The sequence below is a fragment of the Pieris brassicae genome, chromosome 2 (assembly GCF_905147105.1).
Source record: "Pieris brassicae chromosome 2, ilPieBrab1.1, whole genome shotgun sequence".
Lineage (NCBI taxonomy): Eukaryota > Metazoa > Arthropoda > Insecta > Lepidoptera > Pieridae > Pieris > Pieris brassicae.
Window position 1 is genome coordinate 11,610,716 of NC_059666.1, and position 13,737 is coordinate 11,624,452.

The following is a 13,737-nucleotide window of genomic DNA, read 5'->3' on the forward strand; positions in this document are numbered from 1 at the left end:
GACTTTCGTTGCTTACACGTTTTTATACGGACAAAACTTAATTTACAATTTTTGTTTCAGCGCCACCTAGTTTCAAATACGCGATGAACCACTACAGCGGAGCCTTATACAAATCACAAGTATTTTTTTTGTTTCTTATTTCATTCTTCCGTGTCTTTTGTAATTATTAAAATTACCCAGAATTCGGGCGTTTTATTCTTTTAAATCCGTTCCAGAATATATCCCTCTCGTGCACGGTGGAATGTGCGCCTCTGTGCAGCGTCCAGTGGCTGAAAGACGGACAGATCATCGACCCCGCCAAGACGGACCGATATTATGTTGTCGATCGGAAGATTCCTCCACAAGTCAACAGGAACGACTTCGAGGCCACCGAGTCTACGCTGGTAAGACGCGCTTTTGCAAGTCACGTGACGAATTTTATTTTTGATTTGGTTCGTTGTAAACTAATAATGGCTTTAGCAGATCATTATATAATTGCCGAAATTAGCATAGGTGACTCTGTTCTGGTACACTCTCGTGCCTGACGCATGTCGTCGACAGCTGGGTTTAAGAAATGCCAGGTTCTTTCACAGTTTGAGCAAGTGATCTTGCGCTCGTAGAATAAAATGTCTCGTGCGGCAGAGATTAAACACACCTCAGAATTGAGTTGCAGCCTGCTTCCGTAAGATTGAAAGTCCAATCCAATCCAAATGAATTATCCAATGTGAAATTAAACAATTCCAGCACTGGAACATGTCATCGTGGCCGGGCGGGGCTTTGTCCCGTTCGTCGGACACGGCTCGCTACACGTGCCGCTCCTCGCGCAACGCCGCCGGGCCCCCCGTGAACTCCACCACCAAGTTCGCCGTCGAGTGTGAGTACCTTTTGTGCCCTTCGCTGTTGTTGAATGCTTTGACTCATAATCAGCATAATTTAGCTCAGGGTTTAAGAATATATTTATAATATGTTATTTATTTATTTAAGAGAGAGCATTCACCAAAATCACTGTTTGTTGATTTGATTTGATCAAATTATATGATGTTTGAATTAAAACAATGGATAAATATCGATCCTATACTATACTTTAACGGTTGACTCTAAATTAAAACAACAATACAATATAAATTCCTCGATCAAAAAAGAAATTTAAAAAACTACGCGCTTTTATGAATAAATTATTCTTAGATTTAATTAATAGTTTTTAAATCTATTTTCAGATGAACCGGAAAATATAACGGTGACGCCTAAAGTGGTTTCGGTGATCGAAAATGAAATTCCAGCCAAAGTCGTGTGTTCTGCAAAGTGAGTTAAAGATATATTTTCAGGCTAAAAAGCTCAACTATACCAACGCTAAACGTAGATTCGATTGTAATTCGCTCAACAAAGTATTAAACCAAATGGGTGACCTCATAGGTTGGATACCTCCATGCTCTTATTCTGTTGGCATAATCCATCCGACAATTCCTCTCAGGGGATTCCCCATGCCGAGCTACAGTTGGCGTCGCGAGCACCTTACGAAGATCTCGGCCAAGGAGCACTCAAACCGCTCCTTCGTGCTGTCATCCTCGAACACGCTGCTGCTCGGGCCTATCGCGAGGAAGGACGCAGGCAACTACGTGTGCGAGGCCTACAACAGGCACGGAGCTGTCAACACTACGGTGTTCATGGACGTCATGTGTGAGTAGAAGACGTTCGATTGGAATCCTTTTATTTCCTTTTACGTCGTTTTTCCGGCGTCGGCACGTGACGACCCCATCGCATGCTGGTGAAATAACTGTACTGTTCCGCTTAACTATATTTAACGTAGAGCGGTTAAATCGTCGAAGAGCAGACACTTTCCGAGCGTTTTGATCCCTTGGCGTTGCGTAGAGATGTGGGGTCTCTCTACATCTTCTACCGCATTGACCATGGAGAGTGTTCAGAGGAGTTGTTCGGATTAATACTTGCAGCTGAGTGTCATCTTCGGACGTCGAGGCAAATTACAAAATTCCATTCGTATCATCCACGCATTATTTAACCCCACCACTTTTCGGAACCAGCTACGGACTGAAGTATTTCCGAACCGATTCTACTTACAGTCATTCAAGAAAAATCGTATCAATTCTTAAAAAGCGGCCATCGCACTTGCGGCTCGCAAAATTCTGGCAATGTGAGCGTATATGGGTGGCGGTATCACTTAACATCAGGTAACAACTTAACGTCAGAAAGGAACGCGAAAGAGATCGTTTGATTTATAAAAAAATAACATTAATAATTGATTTTATGTCGCCAGTCGTACCGGAATGCGGCATCAAGCAGCAGGAGGTGGATGGGCAGCAGTTGCTGGTCTGCACGGCTCACGCCAACCCCACCGAGGTCAGATTTCGCATTTTATCTCTAGTCCGTCTGCATTCTTGAATGTATCTGTCGAACTAAGTATTTCTTACGAAACGATAACCGATAGGTTTCCTTCACGTGGAAGCTGAAGAACGACAACGACACGCTGACCGACGAGAAGATCTGGTCGGAAGGAGCTCAGAGCTTCCTCCGTCTGCGGTCCGGAGTGGACGTGTACCGGACGTACTTGTGCGTCGCCTCCAACGAAGTGGGCGTCTCGAGGCCTTGCGAAAGGGACGTAATGGGTTAGTCTCATTCACTCGTTCGCTCACCGTATAATTCTGATACGTCGATACAAGCTATGCCGTTGATAGCGTTGAAGTGAAATTATTGCGTGCGTACACTTTTTACTGATTCGTTGATTGTCCTTAATAAACTCAAACTTGGAGCTAATTATGTATTTACTGTAGGTTTAATTTCTTTCACATATACACATACACATATATTTTCGAAATACGTAATTTTGATATCTTTTTTTTAATTCGCAGCCAACATGGATAGTTATAGTAAGTGTATATTAAATTAAAATTCTAAACACAAGACTGCATCTGATCCTATTATACAAATAACGAAAAAAAAAACATTTGAAATGACATAATTTGCGATGATTTGCAGGCACGAAGGTTTGGTGGCGCGATCGCCAGAAGCTGTTCCTGATTGGTGGAATCGCGTTGGCCCTGCTTCTTATCACCGTGATCCTGTGCATCATCATTATCTGCATCTGCCGACGCATGCGGGCCAAGTCCAAGTGTAAGCCTCTTTAACTCTCCTGTTTGGCGATCTGTGTCAGTGTATTGCAAATACCTCATTTCTCAAGTCATTTACGGAATTAATTGAATGCACTCAATGTGACAGACAACTCTGTATGGAATATATTATAAACCATTTTTTTTATGTTATTGTGTCGAACTCGATTTAATCAAAAGTGTTCAAAAACAAACAAATCGCTTCAAACGTCGTCTTTTCACAAATACTTTCGTTTATTTAGAGATTTTAGAACGAACATTAATAAGAATTAAAAAATGTCTTCAGAAACGAGGTTCAATGATTTTAATAATCCTCATTAGTGTGAGTGTTGCTAATGAAAATTGTCTTTTGTCTATTCCCGGATGCCGCCCACTAACAACCCAACCCACACGTTGGACTAACGTTTAGACAATAATCCAGTCGAGCTGGAAGAGCGAGAGAAGTAAGTTTTCCTTTCTTTCCGGCGTTCGCTAAGAATCGTACTATTCGACATTATTTTATATATTTCCTATAACGGTAGAAGTATCAGTGAAAGTTTGAATAGTGAAAATATCGACTCAAACGATACGAATTATAATTTACTGATTAGCCTCAGTTTTTGAGTGATCAAATTTATACCGTGAGTCGACATTTTCGTTATTAACCTCTTCACAAAGTATTACATATCGTATGTATCTCTGAGTATATAAAATTTTTCAGCGCCCTTGGTCCGAGCAGATTCTTGGCACACGTTGTCTATGCCTCCCCGATTTTAAAGGTCTCGTTTTCGCGTGCGTTTGAGTGTTTGGACCAACGGCTATTCGTTGAGGACTAATCGTAGTACGCATGGCTCCCGGCTCTTCATCGGTGTCTCGCTTGCGATCACGGCTCCTTTGCTTCAAAATTAACCTTTTTAATGTGTAGAGTCGATTCCGAGTAAGGTGCCGGTGTGAGAGCTGTAATCCTATATAATGGTCACTTCCAATAAATATTTGTTTAAATCGTGTTATAAGTAGTTTGTATAAATCAAACGTAAATAAAAAAATATAATTCAATATTGTAAGATATATTAAAGAGGCACTCTCTATTTAAAGCGTAATCTAAATAAGTAAAACCGAATTATATTATAATTAAACAATTAAACTGGACTGACCCTTCCTTAACCGTATGTTAGAACCCTGACTCTAAACAATTAACACTAAAATAACATTTTTGGGATCAGTTTTCGCACACTTTCTACTGAATGAAAAATATATAAACCGATATACTCACATCGAATGTTTCCTCAAATAGGTTCCTAACCGCATTAACACCAGATGTCTTAAGATTGACAACCATTAACAACTCAGGTATATAACTAACAAGTATTTAGCTGGAGAATGCTTTCTCGTCGAAGCTCACTTATGTTTTGCCTTGTGTGAGATTTTCGTAGATTTACATTCTAGGAGATTGAGTTGATCACTGCATGATTCTTTGAAAGCATTCTTCTATTTGTATGTTTAATTATTCTATTTATTGTACGTCTTTTGTAATCTATGCCTCGGTTCATATCGATATCCTTTTATGTTTTACTTATTTTATTATTTATTATATCTTTATGCTCTCTGTTAACACAATCGTATTACTTTAACTTTAACAGAACTCATCATCTTCACAGTTTACCATTCTAACGTTATAATGTTTTGTTCAACTAGTCCGGACGGTAGCTGTATAAACGAGGTGTCCATAGCGCAGTCCATAATTTCGCAAGCTTTGCCCGCTTTATCGCCGCGACTCAATCTGTCCTTCGGCCCGAAGACCTCTGATAGGACCAGACTGGTCGATTCGCAGAACCCACATTTAGAGATGAGAGTTCACGATAAATCTTCAAATAGCTTGCAAGCCAGCTTGTCGCAGTTAGAAGCGACGATTAACGCAAACAGAGCCGACGGGAGCGAAGCGGATACTCGAGCGAACGACGAGAACGACAGGGTCGAGCCTCTATCGTCGCCGAACAAGTGGCCTCTGAAGCCTGGCGTGCTCGTTCACGTCAACTCAAATCATACTTTGAGTCCAAAAAACCCTGCCAGACTTCAAAAAGACCGAATGGCTCGAAACGAAGAGAACGAATTAGGATTGTTAGAGCGAAAGAAAAGCGGCGATGATAAGCCAAGGCCCGAGCGTTCTAAGAAGAGCGATGGATATTTGGGGATATTTAAAAATTTGAGGAGGAAAAGCGATTCGTCAGACGACGACGCCGGAAGGTACACGAAGATCAACAAAACGAACAAGAGGGCTGTGTCTCTAATGAGTATCAATAAGAGTTGTGGACCGAAAAGAATAAGATCTCTGTTTCAAAGCGAAACTCCGAACGTAATCGTTACCGAAGGAGGTAGATATTTTGATAAATTATTAAGCCGACATTTTACCGTACACGATGATGCTGCGTTGTCACTTATTTATTTCTTATACTTTCATGAACCATTACATTTCACCGTTGACACGAGACAAATTCTAATGCACTCGCTTGGTATGCAACACCGCTTGTAGTTTGATGCCGCTTTTCTCTATTTATCTCTGCTTCGAATAATTTTGCTTTTTTTTTGTCGCTCTTTGTTTATTAATGGCATGTTTTAGTCGTATCCTTCAAAAGGCCTGACAGAATGTGTGTAAGCGCTAGAATTGAACCTCTCAAAGAGACGCAGCAAAACACGAGGAAACGGAAAAAGCCCGGCGACAGTGAGTACTTGCCCGCCATACGTATTATGGTCTCTTTGTAAACCTTTTGAAACATTTACACAATTTGTTACAATACAATTTTAGTGTGCCTTGACGATCAAATCGAGCTTTAGCGATTAAAAGTAATTGACACGTATTTATAATTGTTACTATGGATTATGAGAATAGTTTAAAAAAATACTTCCTTTACTATTTCAGGCAATGAAGTTTATTTAAAAATAAGGTGTTTTTCTATTTTTTGTAAGTTTAATAAGATAATTCATATTTTAATATATCACGTACCTATTTAGATCGTAAAGAGTATTTTAGGGTAATATTTACCATAAGTTGAAATCGTAGACTTAGAGCCCCGATAAGGTGACTCTGTTGGTTTGTGAAAAGAATCTAAAGTCATATTATTTGTCTTGAAGGCCCTCCTTCGAATGGCGTAGATAATGCGGCCAACGGAGCTCTGGGAACGGACAACCCCGGTCTCTATGAGAACCTGCCGTTCCACGGACTACAACAACCACCCAACAAGGTACGTTAGCGCTGTAACCTTTGTGCTATTCTTCGTGTTCACTGTTCTAGTCTTCACCGTCGCTTTTTAATGTTCATTTTGTTCAATTTGCCATTTTATTAATAATAAATTAAACCAAATATTAAATAATTAGCAACCACGTCTTTTGTTTACTTTAAGTTGTTTAAACATTGTTATTTTATTTTTGCATGCATTAATTTTTTGTCGCTTCATTGATTAATTTGCATTTGTTTTCTTTCATGTTGTCTTGTGTAGCCCGTGCAAGCCATACAACCTAGAGTGGTCGAACCTAACAAAAGAAAAGGCACGAGTGTGGAGTCATTACAAAAGCAACTCACTACTAACCCTTCATTCGTTCCGAGAGTGGTCTGTCCGCCTTTCGTTCAAAACCCCGTTTCGTGTCCACTGAGTCCATCGGATTCGTTGTCCACGTATGGAATACCAGTTCTGTCGCCCATACAGCAGATGTTTCCCCTTCGACCAACAGTTCTGCTTAACCCTTATCTCCCACCGATGCCTAGCACTCACCTCAAACAGTTTCCCACGATCGACGAAGGAATGGGCGATGAATCTAGGAAATTTTGTTCCTTGAATACGAGAAACGTAAAGCCAAAACCAAAATTTCAATCTATGAGAATAGTGAGGAAGAGAAAGATTGAGAGATTTTATCCAAACACAGAATACGGAGAAAACTTTAATGAAATCAATAATAATAGTAAAAATGGAGAAGACAAAGACAAAGGTGAAACGGACGGTAACATTTATGAGAACTATCCGTCCCTAATGAAATTTAAATCTGACATAAGTGGAGTAGAGAAATTTGAGAATCTAACAGATTCCATTCAAGTATACGAGGAAACCTTGGATCAAATTGAATTAAATGCATCTGTTACGTCCCTCGACAGACCGATTCCAGCTCCTAGAACTAAAATTACACCTTTTTCATCGCCGTTAAAATCAGATCATGTTTACGTTAACTTATCCATGCCGTTAATTAATACCATGTCTATCAAATCGTTGGATAAGGTAGATGCTCCAATCAGAAGTACTAAGTCTGAGGAGAGCATATTATCGAAATTTCCCACACTTAAAGTTAAGAAAAGCAAAGAAGAAAATATTATGCCACATAAAACTGTGAGTCAGAATAGTTCTGACGATGATGACAGTGAAGAAAAGAAGACAGATCTCACTAAACCTAATATCGTCGGAGCTACTCCGAAAAGAATGTTGACGACTTTACCGTCAACTTCTTTAGTAAAATCCGTGGTGAACCAACTGAACGAGCAAAACATTAACAAAGTCGGACTGCCAAAGAAACAAGTGATAACTCCGACCACTCTACAAATACCAAAGCTCGCGGAGAAACCGGTGCCAAAGAGAAATTTAAAACGTAGCAATTCCGTAACTAGTAGCGTAATGAGTAGTGCAGTAGACCAGGTAAATAGTAGAAGCTTTTCATTCGCCCCAGCATTGTTTGTGCGTGACTAACACTTTCATTGTACATTTCAGAATACTAACATCCTCCAACACCAGTACCTTCAAAAACGTAATCACTTTCCGAACATCGCCACAAAAGGGAAGAACAAAAAGAACTTTCAAATACCTCTTCAGAAACATCACAGCTTCTGCTACTTCCAGCCGATCAGAGTGGACAAACGTATCCCCGTAGATCAGGAACGATCCTACAACAACACGATAGGTCCCGTGATCTACCGACACGCGGACACGCAGCACTACACAAAGACGCTTAACAGAAGCCGGGAAAAGAACGGTCAGCGGTCGAGTCGTTTAAAAAAGTCGGAAAGTCTGAGAGAGAAGTTGTCATGCGTCGGACTGTATGACAACTACGAGAAGCCGGACTATCCGGAGCCGGAGTACGACGACTCCGAGAGGAAGTCATACCTCCAACTGCTCAAAGGCAACTACATATCCGACTCCTCCCGGCACATAGAGCCCGAGCGGTACAGCTCGAACCTCAACTGCAGGGAGGACAAACCTAGACATAAGAAGTTAGTGTACGCGGACTTAGCGCTAGGAAACCATAATTTGAAATTTAAAAATACCGTAAATTCTAATAGACATTTATACGACACGTACTCTATAGGTAATGATAGCGCTAACAAAGACACTAACAGTGCTCATAAGAATAGTGTAGGCAGTAGTCAAAGGAAGGGGCAGCCCCGGAGCGAATACGCCACGCTCAAGTTTAACGAAATTGACGTCTAAGGTGAGTCTAGGGATCGTCCTTTTCATGAGTACATCCTACAACAGTACTTAACTCGCAAAAGCCTCATTCAAAAATAGACTCTAAAATAATTACCCAACATCGAAACATTCAGCATCTCTGTATTAAACGGCTAAAGGCATGAACAATGTTGTGACGTTTTGTTTTTTTTTTTCTAGGAACGCTTAGCTAAGAGTGACACGTACATTTACTAAAAGGTAATTTTTCCAAATTGTTCCGTGCTCTGTGCTTTATCGTAACTTGCGCTTTACTTAAAGATTAATTACCTTTGAAATCCGCTTCAATTATAATGACGACCACAGGTTTAAGGCTAGCTTTAGTCATGAGTTTTGCTGAAGTATAGCCTGAAACGCATACCTTTCTAAACCTTGGTTACATGTAAGTAACGTGATAGGTACGTTTTAAACTTTATAATTTGTTCTTTGTTTGTATTTATTCCATCTCTATTAACTAAATGTTGTACTTTGATTTCAAAAAAAAGACATAGTCTAAAATTATATATAATCATATCTAAAATTTTGCCTTTGGCATATACATATTTTCTCAGTTGCCAAATAAAAAAAGTATATATTGCATGAGTTGCACATTGTTACACGAATTATTTTAATAATTATATAATATCCAATAATCGCAATAAATAATCGTAATAAAGATCAACGATTTTAATTTACAATTATTTTAAAATAAATTCATAAATGATTTGAGGCTCTTGTGAATAGATATCCATTAGATAAAATCGTCTAATAAAGATACGTTATTATCGATAAACATAATATATACTTATAATCTAGAATTACCTGTTTAGCTACCTTGTATAGATATGAAACCTCCTTGAAGATAATAATTAATATGACTTCTAAATCTACGCACGTAAGCGATAAACTTCAATGACTACGTGACTTTTAAAAGGTGGAGTCAACTCAACGACCAAGAAATTCTTACACATATTTATTTCCGCCACTGCTACTATCGGTATATATATATATTTTTTTTTTATTGTTCCCTTGCGCAGCCATTCCGGCCGGAGGACCATTTTATATACGCCGATGTCGATATGAAAGATTATGGGCCGATCAACTACAAGGCGGCCTCCATTTACGCTCAGATGAAGAAAGTCAAGAATCAACAGAAACTACAAGAAATCCACGACAAAAACAACCCAGACGACGACATGCTGTGATCGAAAATATATTTTACCAAATTTACTAATCAATACTTTAAAGCACCTTTTCTCCACGACGAGGACTTCAAGTATCAAGTTTTGTCGATAATCGGACGCAATATCCAGAATATCTATCCTCAAAACTTGCTAACTAAACGAAAATTAGAAAGTTTAATCAAATTGTCGTGGAGGAGAAGTCTCGTCTGAACGTCAGTGATGTTAATGTTGCATTTAATAATGGACTCCCATAGAAAGCCCACCAAAGTGACCAAATTCGTGTAATTCTGATGTACGTCCCGCTTAAATAGTGATGGTGTTTCATTCGTATTTAATTAAACTTGTATTCTGCCTGTACTATGTTATCGTTATATCAGAATCGTCTGATTGACAGAGATCGGCCAGGGAAATACAATTTAAAAATATATATTTTAAATATAATACAGATATTAAATGAAACACCTTCAATGCTATTTAGTTGAGTTTTTGTAATAACAGATTGCGTATTCTCACAACCAAAGAGGGGAACCCCGATAAAGTAAATACAATTAATGTACAGGTTAGATGACAGTAGAGATATTGTAAATAAATGTAGTTTTCATAAAATGTACTTGATAGAGAACACACAACAGGTGTTAGGGAATTTAGTCTTAAATCGTCGGTAACGTTAGTTTGGGCGTCGCTTGTCGTTCGACGTCAATTCATTACAAAAATGGTCAAAGTTACAAAAACTTAGATGTATGTTCGCAAATTATTAAACATTATTTAAATATCGGTTAGGGCTTTAACATTATGACCGGTTTTTTTGTTTAACATATTTTTTTGTGAATTGAAAACCGCTTCTAACATTAAAGCCTCGGCCCATATCTGGCGTGACTTATCTTTGAAACTGTTTGTAATTTCAACATAAATTTCAGACAAAGCTACGTAGACGTTTGATTTGAATTAGTACCCTAGTATTAAAAAGTGAAGTAAATCTTCCATACAAATTATTAGCCAAGGTGTTTAGATATCGACGCCAGATTCGGATCTGAGTCACGTCAAAGATACGGGCTCTAGTTCACACTCTCCGTCCAAGCGGGATTGTTTGATGTTAGCTGCCCCACGTTGAAGTCCTTAATGCAATGTTAGGAGGAAATGAAAATTCTAACATTTAAGTTTTTCAAAGAATACACAAAGTTTAATACATTATAAGTATTTTCTTTATCAATTTTGCGTTTAACATTATTGTTAAATTACGGCTCCTAAGGAGTTAAACGATTATCGAATTTGCTTTAAAATGTTATTTTTTAATAGTATTAACATTTCATCTTGATGTGGTACAAAAATTAATTAATTTTGAAATCATTTTGTTCCATATCGAGACAACATTAAAAATATTAATCTAGCTAAAACCCTAACTACTAATGTAAATAGAAATTCAATAATATAGACGATGACCTAGTTTCTGACGTTAACGTCTTGTTGGTCAAATACCAGATGGCGCTTTTTTCAATTAGATTTACATTACAATGTTTCAAAGTAATACTAAATTTTTGAATCAATCCGAAACACGTGGATGTTGTGTATATTTTTGATCTGAATTAAAACGGGCGGAGCTCATTTTTATCCAAAAGTAATGTGAATTAAACACAAGTAAAAACTTATGGCATATTATTTGTAATAAAATGTTTGTTGTAATTTTTGTGATAAAATTTACAAACGTAAGTCACACGATTGACTGACCATGGGAATTTTTATATTTCCAAAAACTTATCTTATCTATTATCACTATGCGTTACTAATGATTCCGACTAATATTATATCTATAAAACGAAATTTTAAATTCAACGTATTATAGAATTTTGTGTTATATTTCTTTAACAACGGACATCAAATAGAAACAACTAGATAAAAGTGTTGAATTCACATTAAATCACTAAATGATGTTAGAAAGTTTGTACATAATACAACTTGTTATAATATTAGTGTTAATAAAATAATTTATGGATTTTTAATTGATGTCTTTGTCCCACAATAAACCAGTATCGAAGCTAGGAATAAAAAAAACACAATATGTATTATAATATAGTTAATATTATTATGATAATCTAAACCTATTTTTATTTACATGATCACAGCCATTCGATTTGTTATATTTCTTAAAATTAATTATAATTCTAAACATTTTTAAGTCTCCCAGCTAAGTGAGGTTAAACAGTTTGAGGATTCGAATTAAATATTTTACACACGAACGCACGAACCGATATTTAACATCTTCCCGAAGTTACTCAAAGTCCGTCATTAATAAACGACATGTGAAAGAACGAAATACAAATGACGAGCTTGCAGTCATTATGTGTCCTTTTTTGATCTGATTTACTTATTTTGATTTATACTAGTTCCATTTTGAACCACAACTAGATATCCACATAAAAATACAACTATTAAAAAAAGATAGTCACATCGTTAGCACATAATTCCTCTTCACTTATATACTTGTAATAGAATAAAACACTCAAATAGGGTAGAAGTCGTAGGTCCCTCTCCCGAAGTAGACGTAGTCCGAACACCAATTCCGAGCCTGTATGTCCGTGGAGCAACAGGCGGGATACGCTAGACGGGATTTAGTCAACTTGGCGCATCTTTGGCAGAGGTCCAGTAACTCATCCTGTAACAATGTTCCGAATTAACCTTTCATTGGTAATTTTCAATCGAGAACTTTCGTAACGCCAGTCTTAACATCTTACAGCGAATTACAGTACATTTTTAGAATCACATACACGGTCGCTAGTGATCGTTTGATCCTTAAAATATTTAAAGCTTCAATTTTTTTAATTCTATCAATTAGTGATGTAACAGACGGTTTTGTCTGCCGAGGGCCACAGTTGTTTTACAGTAACCGTCATATGCGTAGAATATTTTGTCTCCTTTGTTTAATTGTAAAATAAAAAAAAATATTTTTTCCGGTTTTACGTGTACAACTTACGTCTGTATGACACTCTGCTGACTCCGTGAATACACCGCTGTTCTTCAACCACGGGGGCATGGAGTCAACCTCCTTGATGAGGTTTGTGATACATAGCACCAGGATTATGCTAAGAATTGAAGTTTTCTGTGAAAATTAGAAATGTTGAAAAACAAAATGATTGATCTTAACGTTAACTAAACATGTCATTAAAGTCAGCGCTGTCATCGATCAAAACACTCGCTTGGTTTAGGTTAGTGATTCGTTTGCAACAATCAAAAATGATAACCGATACCAAAAAGTAGGACAGATTTGTTTTCAAATCATTGTTAAATCATGAAATTAGGTTAATGTGATGCAATGACGTTATGAATCACAATAGGCTTTGATAAACCCTTGACATGCCATAGTAATTGTTTGTTTGTCGGGAGGTACTCATGGTACCTGTTTTATCTCTGACTAAATTGGGTTATAATGCAAATCATCAATCATCGAATGCAATTATTTTATTGATAATTGGACTCGGTTGCTAAATTAATAACTTTATTTTTCCATTGCTAATACTGACATTGGAATACGTTCTTTCAAAAATTCTGTAACGTCATGAGAACTAAGAATGCCAGGTTTCACCATAAAAACATTTTCAATTGGTAGTGATATAATCACAATGTCATATCGCATATCTGTATACTGTCTTACCCGGAGTTTTTTAACACTACTTCGGTTTAAGCTAGTCTTTTGACTACTTCCTGTCCCATAACCTCCATTATTATATAAAGACATACTGTTTTGGTAAAGATTAGTAAATATATATATACTACAATTGTGTTTAAAGAATAATACAAACCGACACGTGGGTTTCAACTATCGGTTGCGTCAGTGTGAAAGGGTACTCGTAACAATCACGAGAACAATTTTTTTTGTACTTTAGAAAAAAGCTATATATCCCCATATAAGTAGTTGATTGAGGATTCTTGAATATGGATCATATTGTGCAATTGAGTCGAGTTCTTAAGCTGGTCGAATCAATAAACTTAGACGTGAATTTTTAAAAATGACGTGATATA

At 37.4% G+C, this 13,737-nt stretch overlaps 1 protein-coding gene across 5 annotated transcripts in view; it reads left to right on the forward strand.

Annotated features, from left to right (window-relative positions):
• The window catches only part of LOC123720001 (hemicentin-1), a 180,525-nt gene extending 168,765 nt beyond the window's left edge, over positions 1-11,760 (forward strand). Inside the window, exons 16-30 of one of the 5 annotated variants that reach the window (XM_045676385.1) lie at positions 61-119; positions 216-383; positions 724-853; positions 1,197-1,281; positions 1,451-1,656; positions 2,252-2,334; positions 2,423-2,600; positions 2,844-2,861; positions 2,971-3,105; positions 3,511-3,544; positions 4,375-4,430; positions 6,210-6,319; positions 7,829-8,546; positions 8,723-8,761; positions 9,577-9,636. In XM_045676385.1, the coding sequence (XP_045532341.1) occupies positions 61-119; positions 216-383; positions 724-853; positions 1,197-1,281; positions 1,451-1,656; positions 2,252-2,334; positions 2,423-2,600; positions 2,844-2,861; positions 2,971-3,105; positions 3,511-3,544; positions 4,375-4,430; positions 6,210-6,319; positions 7,829-8,545 (1,979 nt within the window). In that variant the 3' untranslated portion in view covers position 8,546; positions 8,723-8,761; positions 9,577-9,636. Of the gene's footprint in view, positions 1-60; positions 120-215; positions 384-723; positions 854-1,196; positions 1,282-1,450; positions 1,657-2,251; positions 2,335-2,422; positions 2,601-2,843; positions 2,862-2,970; positions 3,106-3,510; positions 3,545-4,374; positions 4,431-6,209; positions 6,320-7,828; positions 8,547-8,722; positions 8,762-9,576 lie in introns of all 5 variants that reach the window. The other 4 variants (XM_045676386.1, XM_045676389.1, XM_045676387.1 and 1 more) reach the window with 4 other exon arrangements.
• Positions 11,761-13,737: the final 1,977 nt, after the last annotated feature.